This window comes from Neoarthrinium moseri (genome assembly GCF_022829205.1).
Source record: "Neoarthrinium moseri strain CBS 164.80 chromosome Unknown scaffold24_Wmoseri_CBS_16480, whole genome shotgun sequence".
Classification (NCBI taxonomy): Eukaryota; Fungi; Ascomycota; class Sordariomycetes; order Amphisphaeriales; family Apiosporaceae; genus Neoarthrinium; species Neoarthrinium moseri.
The window spans coordinates 84,078-109,167 of record NW_026055138.1 but is presented as its reverse complement, the minus strand read 5'-3'; the positions used below and the strand labels follow the sequence as shown (position 1 = coordinate 109,167).

General features: G+C 53.6%; 6 protein-coding genes across 6 annotated transcripts; 3 read left to right on the top strand and 3 right to left on the bottom strand.

The window, feature by feature from the left end:
- Positions 1 to 2,315: 2,315 nt before the first annotated feature.
- Positions 2,316 to 4,933, bottom strand: JN550_006685 (uncharacterized protein; the record flags this gene model as incomplete). The annotated part of the gene is made up of 2 exons (XM_049318452.1): positions 2,316 to 3,967; positions 4,024 to 4,933. The coding sequence occupies 2 exons, from the start codon at positions 4,931 to 4,933 to the stop codon at positions 2,316 to 2,318; spliced, it is 2,562 nt and encodes an 853-aa protein (XP_049171254.1).
- Positions 4,934 to 14,475: 9,542 nt separating this feature from the next.
- On the bottom strand, positions 14,476 to 15,419 carry JN550_006684 (uncharacterized protein; the record flags this gene model as incomplete). The annotated part of the gene is made up of 2 exons (XM_049318450.1): positions 14,476 to 14,942; positions 15,071 to 15,419. 2 exons carry the CDS (start codon positions 15,417 to 15,419, stop codon positions 14,476 to 14,478), a joined length of 816 nt encoding a protein of 271 aa, XP_049171253.1.
- A 985-nt stretch (positions 15,420 to 16,404) lies between these two features.
- JN550_006683 (uncharacterized protein) lies at positions 16,405 to 17,891 on the top strand (the record flags this gene model as incomplete). Its single annotated transcript, XM_049318449.1, has 2 exons — positions 16,405 to 16,438; positions 16,609 to 17,891. 2 exons carry the CDS (start codon positions 16,405 to 16,407, stop codon positions 17,889 to 17,891), a joined length of 1,317 nt encoding a protein of 438 aa, XP_049171252.1.
- An 865-nt stretch (positions 17,892 to 18,756) lies between these two features.
- On the bottom strand, positions 18,757 to 19,734 carry JN550_006682 (uncharacterized protein; the record flags this gene model as incomplete). The annotated part of the gene is made up of 1 exon (XM_049318448.1): positions 18,757 to 19,734. One exon carries the CDS (start codon positions 19,732 to 19,734, stop codon positions 18,757 to 18,759), a length of 978 nt encoding a protein of 325 aa, XP_049171251.1.
- Positions 19,735 to 22,108: 2,374 nt separating this feature from the next.
- On the top strand, positions 22,109 to 23,547 carry JN550_006681 (uncharacterized protein; the record flags this gene model as incomplete). Its single annotated transcript, XM_049318447.1, has 4 exons — positions 22,109 to 22,144; positions 22,198 to 22,360; positions 22,426 to 23,113; positions 23,172 to 23,547. 4 exons carry the CDS (start codon positions 22,109 to 22,111, stop codon positions 23,545 to 23,547), a joined length of 1,263 nt encoding a protein of 420 aa, XP_049171250.1.
- A 471-nt stretch (positions 23,548 to 24,018) lies between these two features.
- On the top strand, positions 24,019 to 24,898 carry JN550_006680 (uncharacterized protein; the record flags this gene model as incomplete). Its single annotated transcript, XM_049318446.1, has 2 exons — positions 24,019 to 24,414; positions 24,560 to 24,898. 2 exons carry the CDS (start codon positions 24,019 to 24,021, stop codon positions 24,896 to 24,898), a joined length of 735 nt encoding a protein of 244 aa, XP_049171249.1.
- Positions 24,899 to 25,090: the final 192 nt, after the last annotated feature.

Genomic DNA, 25,090 nt, shown 5'->3' with positions numbered 1-25,090 from the left:
ACAGCAGCACTCGGCAACGGTACGGGAGCGGACAGATTGAAAGCGAGCTACTGTAGACCCTGGCCGCGGCGCAAGACCCCTGTCGAAAGGACATCTCTACAGAAGCGCGCCCCGAAGCAAGGGACCAAGAGCGACGAGACCCGCCAGTCAACGTTCGTCCGAACTAGACGCTAACCAAGAAGCCAAGCCGCTCCTGGCAAACCTGGCACCCGTATGAGCTAACTCCACCTTTGCAACCATGTAACCCAAGCCCACATCCAATCGGTTGCTGCCGATTCTGGCGACGCTGGGCGTGCTTGTCCAGCCCTCTAGCGGCCTGCTGGGGTGGATAGGGCGTTTCGAAGCCGGTACCTCGACAGTCTCACAGTAGTGCCATTAGCTTCACATTTTGAGATTCGAGGAAAAAGCGGTCCCCCATCTGTGCCAAGTCGTATGCCATGTTGCTCTGCATTAGAGGCTGAAGTAACCCCGTATACTAACTAGGACTGCTGTAGCTACAGACGCCCAGATCGAGGACTACCGTACCAAGCGGTTCCTTTGGCAGGGGAAACATAGCTTCACCATGGTAGCGAACTTTGATTGTTACCGTCGCAACAACACTTGTCGCGTTGCGTGATGCCACGCTACTTATCGCGCTCGGTGCTGATCTGCTCCCACAACAGAAAAGCTCCGGTCCGTTGGCCTTGCGGAGCCTGCTGCGGACTATTCCGAGATTGTGTGTGTATCTTGCGGCTTCGAGATGCTAGTATAGCAACAGGCTACGGTGAGGGGTCAACAATCTCGTCGTCCTACATGATTTCGGTCTGGACATGTTTAGAGGGATCATGAGATCTCAAAGCCTAGCCGGTTGGCGGTAGCCAAGGTGTAGATCATGGACCCTGAAGTGGGTGTCTTTAGGTAGTACTGGCTCACACTTTGCTATCAAGATGGTGTCAAGATGGCATTGCACAGGTCCTTCGATGCCCCCCACGTAGTGCAAATACCGCTGGACACAATCGTGGGCTTTCTGGCTTGTGAGGCTAATCGGCGAGCGAGACTCCAGGGGGATCAATTCACATGCAGGTCTGTCGATACAGTACGACACTGCGTACATACAATACATGCACAACAAGGCTGCTACCCACTGTTCATGGGGAAGAGAAGAAAAGTGGATGCTGCTGGATGGGCATTTCGGGCGCTTCCCTTAGGTTAGGTAGCATACATGATAATATGCTTAATCCATGCCTGTTAGTCCAGATGCCCCTACTGCAGTGATCTGACCACTAGGCCGGAGGAGGACATCAGGCCCTCTAATCCCGGTCGAGGGAGCTGGGCGCACCTCTAAGGGATCGTCGAACCCCACCTTTTACCGAATATCCCATTACCTCATGAGTGAACTGCTGACCGAGGAAGTTGGGGCTTAGTGTGAGGACATGTCGAGTGAGATTCGCGTGGGCGGGCGGCGTATGTTAGCAATCAAGCTAAGTCTTCTGGATGATAGTTAGCAGAGACCGGCATTTGGGCCTGTGATGGGGCAGCGCCCATGTATGTCTGTATGTGTAGCCCCGGATGTATTCTGTATCAACGTGAGCCTAACGTGGGAGAGTGGGTTCATGAAGTCAACACGGATCGACTGGTATCTCCATCCCCAGGGTCCTGTCATAACTGTGGGTAATGCCGTTATCAGAGGGTCGTTCTCGCTTCTTGGGGTCCATCAAGCGAGCCTGTGCGCCTATCTTTTGCTCTGTCGAGTATGCAGGTCGCTCTGAGCAGCGTCTCGGCTACGCAGACTTCACCTGCGATGTGTGCAGTCGAGGTGCAGCTATGTGACGTCTGCACACGTTGGTACGTAGATCTTTACATCAGCGGCAGTTGACTGATTCAGAGACTCATGGAGCGTTATCATGGCATCACAGGCACACCACATCGTGAATAGTCAAGGAATCGTTTTGGTTGGGTATTTGAATTATCAACAACTTTATTGCAGGCAATAGCAATGCAAGAAGCGCTCATAGGGGTATACGCCATGGACGCTCATAGTAACCAGCCAGAGTTCCTAACCTCCCCCCTTCCACTTTCCTCCCCCGCCGAGAAAGCACGTAGGCTTCATATAGACAAAATCAATATTCCAAAAAAAAAACAAATCGTTCCCCGTAAGCCGTTCAGCCATGTACCCGTAACAACATGATGTAGATATACACGATATAAAATCAAAAAGGGGAAGAGCAGATATACCGTAATGCGCAGTCCCTGTATATGTGCCAGTACCCAAGAGTTTTGCCAAAAGCTAGATCTTTTGTGTGCAAACATGAAAGAAAGGCCAACAAAGTAAAGTATTAGAACATGATCCACTCTACGTCAACGCCAGGACCTCCAATGCATCGCGTCCAGTTAAAGGGACCACGTCTCTGGAGTCCCATCTTGCCAGGACTGGAGGCACTATCGTGCAGGTCTCCTGCCCAAAGGCGCTCGAGGACCTCGATGGCCGACAGGTTGTTCATGTAACCGCTGCGGGACATGATGTCACGGCACTTGTTGCGGACAATGTTCTGCTGCAGCTCGTTGACGCACTCGCTTCCGGCGACGAACAGCGGCCAGAGAAGGAACTTCTCTGCGATGCCGCCAGACTCGAGTGAGGTGGCATAGTAGACAACCTGGCTTACCAGGTTGCGGAAGCTGTTGTGGCTCGAGGGCACGTTGGGCGAAGCGAGGCGCTCGGTGTAAAGGAGAGCGGCGTAGCGGAAAGCCTCCGAAAGGGAGCCCAGGTCGCGGACCTGGCTCGACGTGAGGTTACCAGGCAGCGAAGCAATAATGCGTGCCGAGTCGAATTCCCAGCTCTGCAAAGCGCTGCGGGCCTCCTTCCACTCGCGCCAGAAGGTAGAACGTTGGTCGTCGTAGGTCGGGGAGGAGCAGAGCCCGGTTCCAAGGATATCATCATCGTCGAGCTGAGTTCCGAACCCACTACCGTCAAAGCGGGGCGGTTGGACACCTAGGCTGAAGAAGTCGCTCAGTTGTGATGGGTTCTTGAAGGTGTTGCCCAACGGCGAACCCAAAGGTGATGCAACTCTTGGAACGCTGAGGCGGCCGGTAGGTGAGGAGGCAATCGCGCTTGATACCTGTCTGTGTTGTGAGAGGAGGTTCAGACGACCGAGCTTGGAGATTGTCCTGAACAGCTCCCTGTCGCAGCCAACCCAGTTCTCAGCACCGGCTGGCAGCAAGTTGGTATCGCTCGAAACGCCGTAGAAAGCATGGTTGAGCTGAGCTTCCCTGTCGTTAACACTTGCTGAAATGGCGTCAAAATATGTGAAGATTGCCTCCATCCAAGTAGAGTCATTTGAGGCCTGGTAAGGGGCCGAGTTGCGCATGCCCAGGATCTTCTTCACACCAGCGAACTGGGTGGCAAACTTGGCGATTCCAGACTCGACCATACGGTAATGGCACAGAAGAAGAATCGTTCCCAAAACAGAATCATGACAGGACTTGCTGGGGTCATTTAATTGTTGGTTAAGAAGATGGACGGCTAAGTTGCGGTGTTGGTATTCTTCCGTCAAGGGCAAATCCTCTGACTGAAGGTCGGTCTGCTCCGAAATGAACTTGTCTGGAGAATCCCGACCATGCTGGCCAAGGCTTAACTTTCTCTTCATTCTCAGGTTGCATGCAGACAGGGCGCAAATCGCATGTTGAAGACTTCGGCTGCTGGATGCAAGACGCAGGATGTGATCCCGGAAGGGATTTGTAGGGCCGTCGATGAGCACCATTGAAGGGCACATGATATTCTCGTAGTAGTCCATGAAGAATGGCATCTTTGCGATCAGTTCGGCACTGACTTGTACGGATTGGGTGTCGTAAGGAGCAATAGCTGCGATGGCTGCATGAGCGGCAGCGGCCGACGCATGGTCGAGCATACGGGGAGTGGCGTCGTCATCTCTCGTTAAAGTGTGAGCCCAAAATGAAGCTGCTGCGGGACTTGTGCTGTAGTGCTCAACTTCTGGGATATCTCGTCGAAGTTAGCGCTGCTCATTGAGTTGAGGAATGTATACTCACTGAGTGAGTCAGTGTCCCCGAGCAGTCTTGCGTTCCTCATCTGCTGCTCAAATCCGTCGTGGTGCGATCCAAGGCTGGAGCTCGGCTCAGACGGTGCATATACGAGACTGGGACACGAGGTCGGGGCGGCGCGTTGGTCGATCATGATGGCAGAGACGGGGCTCTGAGGGACTGGAGAGTTGTGGCCGGTGTAGTTCTCGTACATGAGGCCGGGGCTGTGCATGTAAGGAAGCTCATCTCGGGAGAAGTGGCTCAAAGGTGAGAGAGTATATTCAACATCACTCAGTGAGTCTACCGAAGAGGAAAGACCATCAGCGATGAGAGGGAAATGACCCAAAGAAGTGTTGAGCTTGTGCATTCTTGGGTGGCCATGGCCGTCCAAGTTTGATGGGTACGGGATGCCCCAGCTTGTCGGCGTTGCTGGTGGCATTGACTCGCCCTGTGTGAAGCGGGTGAAGTCATGGTAAGTGCCGTAAGGCGTAGTAGGTAACGAGGCTGCATGGCCTCCATGCATATCGAGCTCATCTCTGTGAGAGCTCGTGGGTGAGCTTCCGCTTTGATCGCTCCACTGGCTGGATGTGGTTGTGTTTGCTCTGGATCGTGAGGCCGTCTTCTTGATCACGGGAGCGACTGGAGGTGCCTTTGCAATGGGTAGGGAGAGACCTCGGAGCTTGCCTCGGCTTGCCACGCCGACTCCCCAAGTCAACTGAGTCTTATACCCGGAGCATTCATTTCCTACTTCCAGGCATTGCGAGCAGTAAGGCCGTCGTCGATCGCACTTGGCTCCCCTCTTGGTGCAGGCAAAGCAGTCGTCTGCCGCACCTCCCGCAGGCGCCCGTCTTCTGCGCTTGCGGGCAGCTTGTGTCTCCTTTGACGCCGGCGGCTGTTGTGAAGGAAGTGAGACCGTCATGGTTAAACGTATGCACTATACCGCGTGCCTGATGTACGGCCGGTGGCAGAAGGCTTTCAGAATAGAGTTTAGATGGGACAGTATTCTAAATTCGATGCGGTCTGAGACTTCTGGCCATGCAAGGTAAGGTCTTTGACTGGCGTGGGTAAATGTGGTTAATATGGAAAAAGAGGCAGACTGTCAAGTTCAGAAGTCATTGGCATACACGGGAAGAGTTATGTAGGACGAATGGGATAAGTAGTTATTATAAGTCTGTTCGCGTTATGAGGAGAGAAACATGGGAGCTACCGCTTGCTCTGAAGACGTCCCACCCACTCCAGGGCCTGGTACCGCCTGAGTACATGCAGGACCCTCCACTTGCTGATGGGTCTCCGTTATTATCCAGGGAGGCGATAGTTAGCATCCTGGGGGGTGAGCGAGAGAACTGGCAGGAACTACGAGACGGGTACAAGAGAGCAAGATGGGGGAGAGCAGGCGAGGCGGAGGGATTCGACCAACCAGCGGAACATGAACTCGAGAGATCAGCGGGTATAGACAAGGGTCTCGGTAGCGCTTCAGGGGTCCCCTGCACGCCCGCTAGCGCACCGATTTGAGTTGAGCAAGGGTCAGGGGAGGGGCCCTCTCTCGAGTCCAAGGAGTCTAGGTGCATGCGATGACACCGTTGGCCGCCTACCGCCCACGGCTTGTGCGGGATGGGGGGTGGAAAAAGAATATCATCATTCAAGAACAACACGGAGAGGGTCGCTTGAAGGTATGAGAGGCCAACGTTCGCCGTGGGCACGATCCTGCCAAGACCCGAGTTCATCTTGCGTTGTACAATGCTGATATCCAGTTTCGGGGGCCATGACCACACCCGTCACATGCTCGCGAAACACGTGAGACTGCCAGCGGCAAGTTCCTGTCAAAACTCACGGCCCTCAGGAAGAACCGCGCGGAGAAAATGCTCAGAAAATCCACAAGAAACACGGCCATGTCGCAAAGACGGCTCAACAACAAGCATTTGCGCCTTCGGTGCGTTGCAAGGGGTCGGCCGGGGGTGAAAGCGCCGGGACAGGGTCGAGTCTAGCCCCTTTTTGGATGTCTATTCGTTCGATCCACTGAGAAAGCCGCTAGAGCTGCATCCCAGGGCCGTCGTCCATCTCGAGGGTCTCTCCCGTGCTGGCATATTCGCTTGGCTGCGTCCTAGATGCTCTCGTATCTAGCCATGGTGAAGGTACCGCCGAGTCTCTTAAGACAGCTGTTAATGGCATGCGCGAAGACTATCATTTCAAATGGGAATCCGAAGAGTTGCACAAGTATAGCGTGTGATTATCGAGACGACGGGGCCTGTTCCCTTGATTTGGTACAGCCGCGCCCACTAGCCGACCGATCAATTCCCACGAAACCGTTCGTTGACGGGTGTGCTTGGCGCAGGCGATCAGGGCTCGACTCTAACAGCAGGCAATGCGAGACGACGTTTGGATAGAGTTGATCTGGTGAGAAAACTGGAGCAGCCGTGAGCTCCCTCAGGACACAGTTGAGCGTCACGCATTGGCCAGCGGCCCTTGATCTCTTCATCTTGCTTGAATAGTTGACAGGCCCGCAGTCCCACTCGCGGCAGAGAGCATAACCAGTACAAATGATGATTTCCGGATTGTGGCCATGACGGCGATGAGTTCATCCATGATTGACTGCATACCCACTCGGCCAATGACACCCCGTATTGGGGAGATCGAGCTCTGTCTAGGGTCAGAAGCCGCGCTTGGTGTGAAGCACATTTAAAGTACAGAGGACGACAGGGGAGCGGCTCCCCATCTTTATCGGCGCACGATGGGGAATAGTTCGTGGCATAAGCAACCTCTACACTTTTGACAGTGATTAAAGCAATGCGGCTGTCTAGTTGGAACCGTTCCTGGTGCACCTCATCGGGGGCCAAAGGAGAGTTTGAACTAGTTGGAACTCCATCGTATGCCGGCGGTGAGGAAACACCTGTTCTCTCTCGCCCACAGGCTAGTTCTTAGTCCAAAAATCGTTACTGATCCTTTGGACAGGGAGCTAGCGGCTACATGTGAACCGAAAGGATAGCCTGCCCGCCCCGTGTCCTTCATTCACGCAAAGTAATCTATGGTTGTATTCTGCGAACTCGACTTGCCATCGTTGCGAAAGTAATGCCACGTTCTGTAGTGCCTGATAGGTTACCACAAGACTAGGAAACTCGTGGAAACAACGCGGTCCCCCACGGCCTCAACAAGCAACTGCTTCGGTTGACGCGCAAGCATGTCAAAACACCCCGAAACCGATGTTCGTCATCTCCACGTTCAATCTCCCCTACATATGCCCGGTATGAGCCTTGCCAGAACTTGTGATAGACAGACTAGACGAAGGCTGTGGTAGTTTCAAACCACCACACCTAGTGCCTCATGCATAACCAAACGAAGTGTGTGTATGTCACTGTCACGGGACTATACCAACCCCCTCAATAGAGTGATATTGCAAGTATCATTTTACGTACTCTATTGGCAATGATACCGAACGTGAATCGCCCTAGTCGCTGTTGCTGCACCTGATTGTTGGTGCCTTGTGCCTGGTTGCCCATCGGAACAGTCTCAAAATGTGACGAGAGGTGGCTTTGTGCAGCTGGCTGCAGGTCAGGGTCGCCGTGCATTTCAGTGCCCGACATCAAGCGTATGCGAGAGAATTAACGGTTGGCGTAGAAGTCCACATCGTTCTACAACCCTTCTATCCAGCTTCCACCGTTATCTAGATTCCCCGCCGTAACATCGTCCGTATGCCTTCCTGCAACTCCTCTCTTTGGACATCACCGAGCCAATCTATTCACCAGGAACCACTGTCACGAGATTCTCCAGAGGGTTTAGAATTACCATCTAGATGGTTTCAAAAGTTCTCCCCGACAAGCACTCACATGGAAGGGTGTGTTGATATGAAATCATCGAGCGAGCGACGATACGCGACATCATCTGGAGAAGGGATGAATGGTGTGGCGCAAAGACCGGTAAACGAACTACGCACGAACACACGGATGGGGGATGGCTTGTGATTCTGCACCCCCTGGTCAACGGATGTGTCAGTGCACCACACCTGCGAATGCAGCAAAATCTTATCGAAGGATTACTCTGTTCAGTAGGGAGCGAGTGAGGCTGTGCTCGTTTCTAACCATATGCAATATGGGTTGTGTCCATTTACCTCCAGTCAGTTACCAAGTCTGCAGTGAGCCGCGATGCATCCGACATTTGACTCTGCTCTTTGATGTAAGCCCGTTGACAGATCGTGGGTTACGACGTATGTAGTGCGTACAGTAGCGCTGCCAATCTGAGCTTAAAAAAACCCGCCCTCGAAGAGCCAGATGGTGGTCAGTTCTCTCCTTGATGGTGATCTGCTGAGCATCTGCGCTTTGCCTCGTGCTGGCACACCCTCAGCGAACAGCTTGGTTATGCCACAGGGTCCTCCACTGAGATCCCGGTACTGACGGACCACCATTGTTCTTCGCAGATCTATTCTGTATTGCTTGGATCACTTTCCGCTTATTACACGGTCTCGGAAGTGAGGCACTTCGTTGTAGTTGCGGCTCTCCACCTACGGCCGGATTTTCACAGGCATTCACCCAACCCAGACATCGGGTCTGCACAGTCAATATCCGTTGGCCACCCTTTATGGAAGCAGCCGAAACTTTCTTTATGCTGTTCCGAGAATAATTTGACATCCAGTTTCGTCTGAAGTTCAGACGTTTGAGCAAGATCTGACACCAGCGCACAGGCTCGAAACCTGCTTTCATGGTGTAGCCTGCCAGGTTTCTACGGCTATGTCTAGGTACCTGCAAATTGCGACAAGCCGCTAAAGCAGGCTGGCTCCTGGATCATCTTGGAATGCCAGAATGAAGTCTCCATTCGCACCTCTACAGTAGATGCTGTGGACGAGCGTTAACAAATGATTAGTGATTAACGCAAGCCGCCTAATCTTCCGACACTAACGTATCAGACTCTTTACTGTCATCGGGACTGTTCAAGACAGGCCAACAATGCGTATCCGCTCCCCGCAAACCAGCTATAACTTTTCTACCGGGATGCCACCCTTCCAAGACTTGCCTTTTCTCATGACCCTGTGCCTCTTCTTTGCATTATTTTTTTTTTGGTTCTTCTCATGTTCTTAGTGAAAGGAGTCAGCGATTACTACTTGCAAGAGTGCCCACCTTCGCCTTGGCAGTACTCGCATTATTAGAGGTGTGTTGCATTTCTACTGGGTCTCGAATGCGATTTCTTTTTCAGTTGGCGTCTTCCAAGGTTAGGCTCTGCGGTTAACTCTGCGGCTTTCTCTCGTAACCAAGGTTTTCGGAGAGTGGTAGTCCTAGCCTCAAGGTAGCTAGATGGTCCTTTCTGCTGGGAATACCCTTCAAGCTTCGGCGCTAGAAGAACCGAAGAAGATGCATCGAATGTAACTAGGTTTTTGCTAGACTAGAGCTGCCCGTGTGCTGCCGCCGCCTCCCTCCGCCATTCCGCCATTCTATCCCACCCAGTTGGCCAAGCAGGTCAAGCCGAGGTGGACTGATCTCAGCCACCGGCTCCTAAGTAGCTAGGCTGTTTACTGGCCCCTGACCAGCTTAACTTATACTGATTGGCTAAATAACGCGTGCCCACTGGACCCCCTTCATCACCGAACCCCAATGCAAGTCATAAGCCCATGACGATCACTCAAGCACCAGACAAATACACGTTTCGCTGGCAACGCGAAGTAGATGAGCCTTCAGAAGACTAACGTCTAGCTCAAAGTCCGTCAGTCTTGACTGGCTACCAGACCCTGAGAGGGCATGGTGATCTGTCTCCCTTCGATGTCTGGTGGTTGACCAATCAACCAGCCTCGTGCTCGGCGGTGCAGCTCGGTGTCAAGTCGCTAATTTCCATGGGTTAGGAGCTAAAAGGGGCCCTGCAATGTGTACTGCGTACCGCAGCCGCTCGGACGGTCTAAAGATGATGCACTGCGACCCCCTCAGGGCATGGGGATTTGATGAATTCCAGCCTTGCAAACCGGGCTTTCTCAGGGCCATCGGCCGAATGTTTCGGGCATTAAAATGTCGCGATATGATATGTGCCATAGTAGGGCTTCAATGACATAACTGCCGTCGCTAACGCCCGTGGGATCCTGTCCTCCATCCCAGTTCCTAGTCTCAGCAGCCGGACGTGATCCGGCAGCATACGCCCACCATAAAGAGATCGCGTGCCGATCTACATAGTGCTATAAGCACCATGATGCTAGATGGCAGCGCATTAGTGCAACTTGAATCCCATTTCTGGCTCACTATCGTGTCGACGTCGAGTTATCAGTACCCATTACGTCCCACATGCGCCAGACATTATCGATTAGAGAAGATACCCCACTTCTGATTGGTCGGGAGCTGAGGTTGCAACGTTGCAACCTGCGTCTTACCTCCCGAGAAACACCTCCAATGAGCTCTCTCATTCGGCAAATCGAGATGGAGTAGTGATATAAAAAGGCTGGCCCAGTCGCAATGGAACAGTCGAATATTAGCAGATGCGCTAGGGCGCCATCCAATGAGATTGTACCATCATCCCCCAACGCTGCACTCGACCATGGTTAGCCAACCGGACCCCTTCACCGTTGGTTGTTGGCCGCTGGGGTTTGCACCCCGACACCCTGACTGCCGTTGGCCTGCTGGGCGATCTTCAACCCGTTGATCAGGCTTGGCAGAGGCACTTTGAGACAACTTGTATAATTCATTCTCGAGAGACCAAGAATCTAACAGGTAGAGCCCAAATCACTCGTGAAACATGTTGGAAATTCGAATCCACATGACTTGCTATGTACTCCAAATGTCTCTCACATCCGTGGGCAGCGTATATGGTAGAATGCTTGAGCAATAAATGTGTGATCTATACGAATTGCGTCGTCCCCAAGACGTGCGGCTTCGTCACGCATGAGACATCACAATCGGCACCATCAGCCACTTGGCCGAGAAAAGGGGGACAGGAAGTAAGATGCGTGTCCTCCCTGACTTGTGCCTTGGATGCTGAACGTTGCTTGTGACTGCCGAAGGAAGGGAAGGAGCATGGGGTGTGCTCCATTTCCTGTAAGACCTCGGGCGTTTATTAGCAGATACGGTTCTCACAGCTTGCTGCCAGGATGAGATCGTCCTACCGCCCGCACTCTCGAAGATTCCCTGGCAACATGGCTCACGGAGGAGGACTCCCAGACCACATCATCGCACCTATGCTGGGCGGACGTGGGGGTACACTTGGGTAGGTAGCTGGTCTCTGATGCGGCTCAAGGGCCTACGTATACAACATAGGATTGATAGTGGGATCTGATTGGTAGCGTAACACCACATGTGCGCATGTCACCGTATTCATGTCACAAACGATCAGTAACTCGCGAACCAGAAAGGCAGTCTACACAGGTAGAGCTCTACCCATTCATTTCCTCAATGCCGTCTCATTTGAAAGATGAGAGGAAGTGGTCAGCTAAAGCACAATGGCACGTACGTAGTACAGAAAACGCGGAGAAATTGTGTCTCTTGAACAGGTCGCAAAGACATGTTCGCCTCACGGGATCTGTACTTGGATCAGAGGAGTGACGTCTCAGCCTCACGGGTGGCGGAAAGTGCGGCAATCCCGTAATCATGTGTGAATCCTTCCAATCTTTCGTACGAACCTGGTTGCAAGTGTCACATGCCCGCGTGGCAGGCACCCTGGCCTGACCACAATCACACTTTGGATAACAAGATACTGCTAGAGTGGGTGCTACCGAGTCCCTCTATTGATCTGCAACCTGAGTAGGGTTAGCTGGCAAAGTCTAAGACTCTGGAATTACTGAGATCCGTTTGGTAACATGGTCGTACGGTAACACAACCAAGGCGGCCGTTCTAACGAGTAAGCGTCAAGTAAGACGTGATCGACGGGATGCAGAAACCTTAAACAGACTCAATTTAATGTTCTATCGAATCACCACTCTGCAAATATTCCGAAAGGGAACGACGAACCAAGTGAAAACCCCATACAACTGTACACCCACTTCATCGGTATTGATATCTCAAAAACTCTAGCTAGTAGCGAGACTTGTAGACATTTTGTTTGTGAATGGATAGACGACATCGAATATGGCCCTTTAGACAAAAGCGGACCTAAATTGTAATAGAGGTAAAATATTCATCAGGACAATGGCAATTGTTCCTATACCTCAGACATGGCCCCTGTAACCAGAAACGAGTTACTCAGTTCACGACTGAACCGAGCAAAAAGATAACAATTCACCGTGAGTCATTTGGCTTCGCTCGAACACCCATTACTTTGTGAGTCAGACCCCTACCATGATTTATTGCTGCTCTCTCGTCTGCCTTGCTCCTGGGAGACAGTAGCACCTGCTCTCCGGGACAACTGCATAATCACTCTCGCGCTTTGGTGAACAGGTTAAAACGTAGATATCTAACCTCACACCGTGTGATTTACGGTACCTGGACGCCGTCCTTCTCGCGGTCCTGCCAGACTCGACGTAGCTTACGCGTTCGTCAGTAACAGCATCAATACCGAGACTTGTTCCTTAGGCTAGTCAGGATCGATCAGGCGCTGACGACTTCTTACCTTACTCGCTCACGGTACTGGGTACGCGGAATTTTGTCGAGGCGGCTATAGGCACGACCTCTCGAGGTTGTCGAGACACTCCTCATTAAGCATGTAACATACAGGAACCGAAGAGGGACCGCATGGCTTAGCGTCCGAAGTGATAACCGCGTAGCATATTGACCCGTCCACGCTTCGTACCTGACAGAGTTGCACCTGGCCCACGTGCTAAGTACCTCAAGTACTTCAAGTACCGCGTGGCAGGTATAGCAATGTCTTCGGAGCAAGCAAAGTATCTCGAAGTCTCCGCCTCAATAGGCCTGAGGATCACAGGTCGACCAGGAGTCGTACTATGTTCGTCTATCTGATCTGCAGATTGTTGATGCACAGGAGGCCTTACTGCTGGGGTCCGTCAGGGACGATCAATCCCAGGACCCCGTCGACAGATAGATAGACATGGTCTCGGCGGCGGTCCATACTGATAATGGGGGTCACTCCTGTGTGGGGAAGCCTTGCTCACTATCATGGGTGAACCTCTCCCCTGGACTTCACCAGGGCGAGTTGCCAGACTAATCCAGGAACGACAGAAGGCGTATTCTAGGTGCCGTGTCGTTCGCTCCACATGTTCCGCGGCATCGAGGAAACCGACAACCGTATGCCGGGCAGCACAACCGCTTCAGAGGAGCATGAGCCAATCCACGGCGCCGCGAAGTGGATGCCCGATATCAGTCTTTCCCAGGTTGCGGCGGCGGCGACTATCTGTCGCTGCATTGCACTTTCGCTTCTACCCGTCTACTTTCCTATTCAGGCGTTTCGTCCTGGCCAAAGAGTGGGGATCGAATATACCTCCGATCCGCTTACCGAAAGGGGGCTCTGGCCTGGCGTGTGATTGCCTGGCGGCTTGTTAGGTTGCTCTGCAGGCGAGGCCAGGCACGCGCTGCGACTATGCAAGTATACACACCCTCGGGAGTGCATAGGCGCCCTCGGCAGCTCGCCGACTATACCCCATGCCTTGCTATCGGGGAGTGTTCTGCAGGTTGGAGAAGCGCCCCCAACACTAGGCAGGACCATGCACGAAGCAGACACGCTCCATGGTAGTATGCGCTGTCCGGCGCCCAGGAGCAGCCAATGGGAGGCTTCTGATAATATATCATGATCGTTCTAGAAGGCGTGAGGGAAGGTCGCGGCGATGGTGCTGCACAATCAACGAAGTACGACGAGCTTCTTGGCCGGCAGAAGGTGCATCTTCGACTCTGCAGAATTTGACCACGCCAATGTATACGTACTCTAGGCGAGACATGACGGGCGGGGTTCGATATTTTGCTGGGGGGCGAAGATCACGGAGAAGAGATCGAGACCCTCGTCGGCCAGATCAGGGGGCTACTGAGATCTGAGACCAGGACCCCCAGGAACTCGCCCGCTGTCAGCGATGCGAGTAATAAATCGATCGCCGGCAAGTTCCTTTGGGCACTCCTAAGGAAGCGCTGATATGACGCTCCTGGCTCCATTTGCAGTGGTAAGTTCCCCGGGAATAGCTTCGTTGAGAGTCGCACTCGCAAATTCTTCGGTACGACCAGTGGACGTGCCATGCCTTATCGGCTCCACATCCAAGGGCCATGAAAAAAGGACATCCAACTTGGACGCCATCAGTGCAGTCAACGGTTGAGCGCACCTGAGGCGCTTGGGGCCTGCCAAGTCCTGACATGTAGGTTGCTACAGGCGACGATGTATGCGTGTGCGTGGCTTTCGAGATGCCTCATCTAGTCACAGAGGCCGTCTTCTTCGCCAAAGCGTTCAATAACCACGTGTAGACACACTATAGCGGACCATTAATAAGTGTATTATTATGCACGCGCTAAATGGCAATCTCGTCCTGTAATCTAGAGCTGAGCTGATCTACGGGAAGAAGTCAACCCCATGGTTTGCCACTCGCGGGTCGATCATTTGGGTATACGCAAGAAGCAATCGCTAAGAGACCTACGCCTGCTTGTTGATCTCCTCCAGAATGGCCGCCTCGAGCGACTCGGGCTTGGTGGTGCTCGCCCAGCGGCCCTTGACCTTGCCATCCTTGCCGATCAGGAACTTCTCAAAGTTCCACTTGACGCGCTTCAGGCCCATGATGCCGGGCTTCTCGTTCTTCAACCAGTCGAACAGGGGGCTGGCGTTGTCGCCGTTGACCTCGAGCTTGCCGAAGATGGGGAAGCTGACGCCGTAGTTGATCTGGCAGAAGCTCTGGATGTCGTCGTCGGAGCCGGGCTCCTGGCCGCCGAACTGGTTGCAGGGGAAGCCCAGGACGACGAAGTCGTCGGGGTGCTTGGCGACGATGTCCTTGTACAGCTTCTCGAGACCGGCGTACTGGGGGGTGAAGCCACACTTGGAGGCGGTGTTGACGGCCAGCACCACCTTGCCCTTGTACTCGCTCAAAGGCTTCTCAGCGCCCTTCTCTGCCGGAGGAAAGACGCGCAGTTAGCACCTACTGAACTCGGAAGGAGGATCGGTAGTTGGGCCAGCTATCGCGACTGCGGGGTACCCGGAGACCGGATCGGGATAGCTGGAGGGGCAGGATACGTACTGTCGAGGGGCTTGAAGTCGTAGAAAGTCGTCGCGGATGCCATCTTGTTTCCTGGGGCAGACTGCGGCTGCTGGGTATCTCTTGGGTCTGGTCTTGTTGTCCTGGGAGCAGTGGTGTGCAGTGCTCTTCGGTGCGAAGTCGTCGATGTGGGGTGTGGATGACGGAAGTGGGCGAGCTGGACCAGCTGGGCCCGAGGGTGGGTAGCCAGACCTCTTATGAAGTGTTGACCACCAGGCACGCCATGGCCACGGGCTGCGATCGCACGTTGATTACTAACGAGACGCGGAGCTTGCCAGCCGCTGGAGAAGATGGGTTTCGGCATCAGCGGTGCGGGCGTGGACGGGCGCATGGGCAATGGCAAGGCATGGATGGATGTACACCAGTCAAATTGCTGGTGGGTTTCGGCGGGCGTGATCGTGCCCGCTCGTCAATGCAGCGGAAGGGCTAAGTTACTACTACTCGTTGATTCGCGCCAGAGAGACAGCACAGACAGCCACACCGCGAAACGAGAGCGGTTTGGGGTTCCAACTTCCGGGGAGCAGCAGCTAAAGCCACCGCAGACCTCGGCAGTCATCCACGAAGGTGATATTGCGGTCCGAGCTAATCCACGCCGCCTGTGACGTTATGGGGCCGCACCCGCCTCGTTGTGCCCCAAGATTTGCCGTGAACAGCAATTGAGACCTGCTCCTGGCGGCCTTCATCAGCACCTAAATAATAAATCCCTGTTGTCTCGGGTGAGCGTGTTCTCCCGACTGCCCGAGAGTGGGCTGGAAGCAGCGGCGGCCGTCGTGCGGGTTATGCCCGTGCGGACGAGAGCCCGATCGTCGAAAATGGGATTGATGGGCCACCGTCCAGTCCCGGCCACGGGCCCTTGCTGTGACTTATTCCTCAGGGTCGGGTTGGATGCTGCAAGCTGATAAGGATACGATAGGTTACCGTCCATACTGTACATAGGTACGCCCCGTACGGTAGTAGCAGTAGTTAGTTGCATCCATGGATAGACAGAAGACAGGCGGGCCAGTTTAGCGACGACTGAACTGACATCATGCCACTATGGCACTAGGTATGCACATCTCTCCAATTGCGACCCCTCACTGGCTGTAGGTGAATGGCGCCGGGCGCCCTGGGCTGCACTGGATTGGACCGCAAACCCCCAAGGGACCGGCCCCCAAAGGACCCTTCTTGCCTTCGCGCTAAACGCCGACGACGAAACGTGAGCTCAGCAACCAAGTTCCAAGTCTGCAGCAAATATTCCCCATTTGGATCCAGCACCTTGCATGTGAACGCCGCCCGTGGCGATTATACTCCAGCTAGCACTCGAGTATAGGGACCATATGGAGCCACGGCCAAGGAATATAATCATCATCGGTAAGGAAGACGGCTTGCACCACCACCACCAATAACCCCATTCCCTCACTGCTGCTCCTCCACCTGGAATCACATGTTTTACGGCAGTGTGCAAGGCATTTCCTGACAGCGTAGCCGCCTCAGGTTTATGTCGGTATATGGCAAAAAGAGGCTTGCTAACACCCCTATAGGAGGAGGGATCATCGGCTCAACCACAGCTTACTTTCTGACCCGCCACCCCTCTTTTAATCCATCTATACACCACATCACCGTCCTCGAAGCAGCCTCAATAGCAGGCGCCGCTTCGGGGAAGGCCGGTGGGCTCCTGGGGCTCTGGGCCTACCCCCAATGCCTCGTCCCCCTGTCCTACCAGCTCCATGCCGACCTGGCTGCTGAGCATGACGGCGTCGAACGCTGGGGTTATCGCAAAGTCGGCTGCGGCAAGATCACCGCGACGCTGAAGGCTAAGCATCTCAACGGCAGCCCGGCCCCCAAGAGGCAGAGTAATGGCCTTGACCTGGTCAAGGAAGAAAATGGACAGCCAAAGGAGTGGGTAAAGCTACCCAAGCAAGACCAGGCCGCCAGCGGTCTGCTCAAAAACTCGAAGTTGCCCTCGGATCTGGACTGGGTAGACGGAAGTCTGATCAGGGAATATGCGGAAATGGGTGCGATTGGCTTTACCGAGACGGCCCAGGTCCATCCTTACCAATTCACAACCGCGATAGCCAAGCTGGCCCAGGAGAAAGGTGTGCACTTCAGACTCAATTCCAAGGCCACGGAGATCAATTTGAATCAGACAAAGACCCAGGTCGAAAGCGTTGAGTACCTGGATAGAGCATCCAATCAGATGAGGTCGATATTGGGTGTAACAGATGTTGTGGTTGCCGCCGGTCCCTGGGCTGGCCGCCTGGTGCCCAGCTCCTCCGTAGAGGGTCTCAGAGCGCATAGCGTTATATTTGAGGCTGACGTGAGCCCCTATGCCGTATTCACAAGCATATCGCTGCCGCGAGAGTGGGTACCGGCACATAGGGCTGCTGCGGGTCAGAAGAGGACACATATGGGCTATGTTGATCCAGAGGTATACGCCCGCCCGGGACGAGAGGCATACGCTTGTGGCGAGCCTGATCCATCGGCGCCACTCCCGGAGACGGCAGACCTTGTAGAGTGTGATGAGGCCCAATGCGACGACCTCGCGGCTTACATCAGCACCGTGAGCCCCGTCCTAGAGGCTGCACCGATATCAGCAAAACAGGCGTGCTATATGCCACGGCACATGAGGTCGGGCGTTGAGATGGGTCCACTCATAGGTAGAACCTCTGTCACGGGGCTATGGATGGCTGCCGGTCACACCTGCTGGGGAATCCAGAATGGGCCGGCCACGGGGAAGTTGATAAGCGAGTTCATATTCGAGGGGGAGGCCAAGAGCGCCAACATTGATGAATTGGACCCCTTGAAGTATAACGTTGGAGCCTGATAAGGAGGCTTCCTCGAGGTTGTTCTCATCTACCAGTGTCCAGAAAGCTCGCCAACCTAGCGATGCAGAGAAAATCGCTGCCAAGGACCGCTCGGCGCGATGCAACTGCGCAAGTTGGCTACGTGTCACCTATTGGCTCCAAGCTCCCGTATGCCTCGCTTCATCTTACACAGGTGGGAGTCATCTGACGAGAGAACAGACATCAAACATTGCATGCTATCTGGTTCGAAAGTCTGAAGATGCTCCAATATAATACACTGGCGTTGCACTGCATAAACACTTCATTGCCAGCTTCACGTCCCTAATGTGTGTGCCGTATAATGCTGGGGGTTACCGAAGCGTCCACGATAGCGAAGAATGTGGACGGGTTTAATATAGCTTACAAACTGTTGTCTCTGCTATATTGGTAGCACATGCTCACTCCATGCAACAATTTATTGCGGATCATAGTTTGAATGGTGTGCAGTATTTGATTGAAGTTCTGTTATTGGTCTGGCAGACTCCCAGCGAAGCACTGCATTTCGTATCAAACTACATGTCGTATTCCCTAATTCACTGTGACATTACGGCGAAGGAGGGGAGTACACGAACCATGTCTACCACTCTCTCAGGTGCTCCTTCACGCCAGGATAAACGCACATCAATATTCCTGCGTCGATTTCCCTCCAAGTTGGTACTGGGAAAGGGTTGGTAGCCACTGAGCCTCATCCTGCAGACCCCGGATTCTCCAAAATTCTCTTCCCTTCCAGCAGAACCATACGTAGAGCAACCACGGCACGGCTAAATTGGGTCATGGCAACCCTATTGCATACGTTGCTGCAGCTGTTGTGCCCAATGAGCTGTGGGCCCCGGGCGCCCCGGTTTTCTACAACGACTTCTCAACCTCCATGACCTCCGCGATGGCATCGGCGATGGCCGAGACCCTCGCCTTGTCAAGGCGCTTGAGAGGCCGGCGCGGGTGACCACCGTAGCCGTAGTAGCTCTGGATAGCCTGCTTGGTGCCTGCAATGGCAGCCTTGGTCAGGGGCCAGTCGCCCTTGGACAGCACCTTCTGCAGCGCGATGGCCTCCTGGATCTTGCCCTCGGCGTACAGCTTCCACACCTTGACGCACACCTTGGGCATGACGTTGGCGCCGCCGGCGATGATGCCGCTGCCCCCTGACACCTGGGTCTGGACGGTAAAGTCACACATGCCGCCGAATGCCATGTACCCGCTGCCCTCGGACGAGTCTGTCTTTGCGTTGGTGCCAAGCGCCACGCGCGTGAGCTTACCGGTGTTGCCACAGGTGAACTTGGTTCCAACAATGTTGGGGTGCTGAGCCAGCCGGATCAGGACGTCAGAGTCCAGGTCGATGCCGGCCACCGCGCCGGGGTAGTTGTATATGATGATAGGCAGAGGGCTTGCGTCTGCTACAGCATTGAAATACGCTTCTACGGCTTCCTCATCCATGTGGGCGCGGAAGTAACTCGGGGGCAGCAGCAGCACGTAGTCGCCGCCAGCCTTTTCCGACTCCTTGCAGGCCTCGATCGTGCCCTTGACGCTCCCCTCCGTAGCACCAACGATGATGGGAGTCGACGTGAATCCGGCAGCATCAAGGGCCTCCCTGGTTGCGCGAGTCACGGCCATCTTCTCCTCGCGGGTGCAGTGGGCCGCTTCTCCATTTGATCCCATGGTCACGAGACCAGCGAGGCCCGCTTTGACCAGTCTCTCCGCATGCTTCTTGATCACGGGAATGTCGAGCTCCTCCGTGTCTGGGTCAAAGAATGTCATGGTAGGGGCATAAATGCCGCATGGCAGAGTGCGGCGTGTTGAGGTGCCGTTGGCACCGTTGCTGGCAGTCATGATGGTGCTGGGAAGGTAATAATGACGAGTGGAAACTACGGGGTTCTGCACCGCTCTGAGTCCACGTCTGTGTAAGTCGAAGACACTAGGTGGTCTTGAGTAACGGGAGCAAAATGATCGGCGAGAAAAGAGAGAGGCTACAGAATAAGATGGGACGACGAAGATATTTATGAGTGACCGGACGGAGCTGGCCCCAGCTAGTAGAGGCTTCTTTTGCATCACCTAATGGGTTCGTACATGCGAGTCCCCAATCATCAGAGATGCGTGGGGAAAGACTAGTGGGAAAACGAGATACTTGCAAATTATACAAGCTTTCTCCTCGCTTCAATAATGGTCCGAGACTTTTGGAACCACTCGGCTGCTTGTTTCGGGCGGTCTCACTCCCCAAAGAGGCTGAGCTGTGAACAATGTGCTGGTCAAAGCAAAGAATGCTAACGGGACAGAACTGGTCAAGAGTACACCCTCTGGAGCAACACGGTCAAGGTGTTGTTGGTCTTGTTGTAAAGCAGTGAATGCGCTACTTTGGGCCACTTGGACCTCTCGTATATATCAGAGCAATATAGTGTAATAAAGGATGGGAAGAAATCACGCATTACCTTGCATAGTCCACGTTGGTTAGACGTCGACCCAGGGATGGACCTGCTCGGAGGTTGCAACACAGCAAGCAGGGCCACACACAAGACCGGCATGCGACGGCCAATCTCATGTCCAGGTCAAGGATCACTTGGAGGGTTTCCTAACTTGCATTGTATCGAATGCAATTGTCCGCATCCACAATGGGGTAATCAACCACCATAGCATTTGGGCCTCGTCGGCATCGGCCGTGGAAGGCAACTGGCAGCCGACAAAGGCGCTGACAATCCATGAGCACCAGATGTGGGGTACGTATATGGCTAGGTACCTACCTACTTACCTTGGGATTCTTGTGGCGATGGAGACCGGTTCCAAAGTCTTCTGATATTGGGACCTATTGAGATTGAGATAATGGGCACATCCAACATAGGAGCAATGGACGCCCATACAAGTTGGGTTTGTGGAATTTGCGTGCTTCGACGAAAACCATAGATGTACACGGTAAGAAGATAATCATCGATCCCCAGCGGCTGGCTCCAGTTTGTCGCATGGTGGGGGCTTTGGAGGAGACATTGGCCGTGGCGTCTCGATATGTCATTAGGAACAGTCCAGAGCCTCCAAGACCGTGACTTTGATGGAGCTCGAGACCAAAGCGACAATGCCTACTGGTTGCCGTTGAGACTTCGCATGTTGACGCTATATTAACAGGCCACAGTCATTGAGCAGCATCAGGGTCTCAGGCTGGACATCTCAAGATCCCAGTTGCACGTCCTAAGTGGCCGGAACGGCCTCAGAGAATTATTCCACCAATCACTATGCTTAAAGAGTCAAGCTGTGTTGGAGGCATTCGGGGGCTCTGCGGATTAGGAACTGGTGACGGATTTAGGCTATGGACACTCTCCGCAGGATGAATATTCTCTCTCGTAATTGCTAAGTCTATCTGGCTGAGAGGAGACTCTCTCTGTCGTGTGACAAGCATTCACGAAGTGGTTTGCCAACGGTAGAAGACCTTAATCTGCATGTTCATACATAGCGAAAACCTCGAAAGCATGCAGGTTGTCGCCCAGATTGCGGGGAAGCCCGACAATTACTGGCTGCTCCGGCCAGCCCTCCGATACCTCCACTACAGGCCCCGGAATAACGACGTGGGGGTTGGGTTTGGCGGGGCACGTTGTACGTCAACCTGTTAGACTTAGTATCAGGCTGGCAGTCCAAGTCTTTCTCTCAGTCCGTTTCGGCGATTTGAACCCTCTGCTATGGACTTGCTTGCCTAAACAGACTTGCATCATCGATAAAGATAAATGAATAGCGTACAATGCAGACTTACACTGCATAATGTGCAGTGTAGTGCTAAGACAGCCTTGAACTGATTGATATAGAAAGCATCTGGAGGTGCATACCAAGAATACAGGTTAGCCTGTATCTCGTCGAGTGGCACAAGTACCCTGGAGGCAAGCCAACTGTTTCATGTCACAATTATCCGTCCAGAGACTGGTCGCGAGACGTTCGGGGATTTGGGGACCAGGGAGCTGCAGTAGCAGACAGCCGGACCCTTAGTACCCCAAATTGCTGAATGAGTACCCCTCATAATTTTTCCGACCAGCTAAGGTATCGATCCACCGGGGTAGCTCAAGCTTGGCCAGCCGTATGGGTCATTTTATAAGAACTCTTGTAGCCAGGGACAGCAATTGCTCACTCCTGGAGCTTTTTATGTTTAGTTGTGCTTTCTGAGCTGGGACCTCATTCTCGAATTCTTGAATCCTTAAACCCGCGCTGTCTACGAGAAGAAAATTCACCCAAGATGGCGACCGAGAAGAAGCTGGTGAATGTCCTGATGGTCAGTTCCAAGCCGGTCCTCACAGTCTCATCTGTAGCTAATCTTTGGTTCAGGTGGGAACGGGAGAGTACACCACGGGTTTCGTCGGTGGCGGAGCTTCAGGATCTGACAAGAAAGTTGGAGTCGTAGGATTGACTCTTTTCGATCTTCGACGAAGAGGCAAGGTGGGCAAGCTCGGCATGGTCGGCACAAATGGCACCAAATTTCCTGCTATAAGTGAGTCTCGCTTTTGCTTTCCCGACATTCCTTCTACCGCGGCACAGTGCTGACGTGTAGTCTAGGACAACACCTGGACACCAACATCTCCAAGGTTTACAACAGCCTCGACTGCTCGTTCGACTCTTACCCGGCCAATGACGTGAAAGACCCGGACGCGTACAAGGGAGCCATTGACGCCCTGAAGCCCGGCGACGCTATTACCATCTTTACCCCCGACACCACCCACTACCCTATTGCTCTGTATGCTATTGAGCGGGGTATTCACGTTCTCATCACCAAGCCAGCAGTCAAGACCCTCGATCATCACCTGCAGTTGATCGAAGCAGCAAAGAAGCACAATGTCTTTGTATACATCGAGCACCACAAGAGGTTCGACCCGGCGTACGCGGATGCCCGGTTCAAGGCCAAGAAGCTGGGCGATTTCAACTACTTCTACTCTTACATGTCGCAGCCGAAGTCACAGCTCGAGACTTTCAAAGCATGGGCTGGTATTGACTCCGACATTTCTTACTACTTGAACAGCCACCACGTCGACATCTGTGACTCAATGGTTTCCCAGCTCGATTTCGTGCCAATCAAGGTGTCAGCGTCTGCGGCCAAGGGAATTGCAACCGACCTTGGTTGCGACCCAATCACAGAAGACACCATCACTGTCCTCGTTACTTGGCAGAAGAAGGGCGACCCGTCCAAGATTGCGACCGGTGTCTACACAGCTTCCTGGACTGCTCCTCAAAAAGCCGGCGTCCACAGGTTCGTTCTGATCCGAGGCAGGTCTTTATTCATTTTACTAACGCGGATATACGTTTAGCAACCAGTACTTCCACTACATGGCATCCGGCGGTGAGGTTCGAATCAACCAGGCAAAGCGCGGCTACGACGTCGCGGACGATACTGCCGGGCAGCTGCAGTGGTTCAACCCATTCTACATGAAATACGCTCCCGATGAGGAGGGCAACTTCAATGGGCAAACTGGATATGGATATATCTCCTTTGAGAAGTTCGTCGACGCTTGCAACGCCCTCAATGCCGGCACTGTCACTCTCGACGAGCTCGATAAGCGCGGGCTGCCTACCCTCGCGAACACCACGGCAACCACAGCTATCCTTCACGCCGGTCGCGTGAGCATCGACGAGGACAGGGAAGTTAGGATAGAGAGCAAGGACGGAGCATGGAAATTGGTATAGTGGATGTCGTCTGGTGAACTAGAGATGCATGTATTGTATTATAAGTCACTTGATGGAAGCTTATGATTGGCCGATGAACAGAGGGACGCACTGGGCTTGGAGTTTGGCAGCACGCAACTGTAAATATGGTCCAGGGCCAACAAACCGGATAGGCCAACAAAACCTGTCATTAAACAGAACGAGTTAATGATTTCGATGTACCTTGATGGCCGAATCCAGATTGATCAACAATTGACAGAACGATACGAGCTAGCCACTGTCAGAGTGATACTAATTCTGAGCTTGTGCACAGACCGTTGCTTAATTTGGACCCTGGTCCTGCTGGTCTCGGGAAGCTCTTTTCGCGTCTCACAGAGGGGATCTAATAGGGGTCGTTCCGACTTCCTCCTCCATGCGCTCTTGTAAGACATGAATTAACTGAAAAGCGACTCTACTCAGCCGTATAGCCCCCCATCGAACCAACTCAGCACCATGTCTTCATTCATCGACTCCCTACCGCCCGACGTCTTCGACCAGACGACCCTCATCTCCCTCGCGTCCACGGTCGCCATCCTCGCCGTCGCTTACATCGGCTCTCTTGCGACGCTTCCTGTCTCGACGCCAGCGAGCTACCGCGGGCTCTTCATCTGGCATGCGTTCGACGCCCTGATCCACTTCATCCTCGAGGGCAGCTTTCTCTACCATTGTCTGTTCTCCTGGATACCGCTCTCGTCCGTCAAGAACCCGCTGGCGCTGGCGCCGACTGCGCACAACTTCCTGGGCTACACCAACCGCGCGTACGGACCCCAGGCAGGCGGCGACAACCCCTTTGCGCAGCTATGGATGGTGTATGCGAAGGCAGATAAGAGATGGGCCGGTGCAGATCTGGTAAGCCACCCCCCGAACCACCAATAGAGGACATCGGGCCTTTGGGAAGCAATGCTCTCCACCGCGCCAACATGTCTTGAAGTGCCGAGACATGCCATGCCACGGCCCTCGCACATGTTCTAAGATGCTGACAATTTGCACATAGGCAGTCATCAGCCTTGAGCTCCTCACCGTCTTCGTCGTCGGGCCGCTCGCATGCCTGGTTTGCTACGGCATTGCAAAGAAGGACCCCCGTACAAATATCGTCATGATCATCGTTGCGACCATGGAGCTTTATGGTGGATTCATCACGTTCTGCCCGGAGTGGCTGACCCAAAACTACAACCTGGACGCCAGCAACTTCATGTACAAATGGGTTTACCTGGTTTTCTTCAACATGCTCTGGGTCTTCATTCCTATTTACGCCATCTGGGTCGCGGTCAAGGACATCAATGATGCCTTTGTAGTCAGGAGCAATGTCAAGGCTGTGAACAAGACAAAGTGAGGAGGCTCGAGGCTCGGAAGAGTCAGTCACAAACTTAAGAGGCTAGCTATCGAGAAATACTCGGGTGGGCTTGTAAGAAAGAAAATAAGGAAGGTTAGGTCAAGGGATGAAAGTGCCTGGAAAGGCCGGACTTTCTGGTGCCGCGGGACACATGGTGGTTTTGGCTTAGTGGCTTACTGACCAACTCGCCTA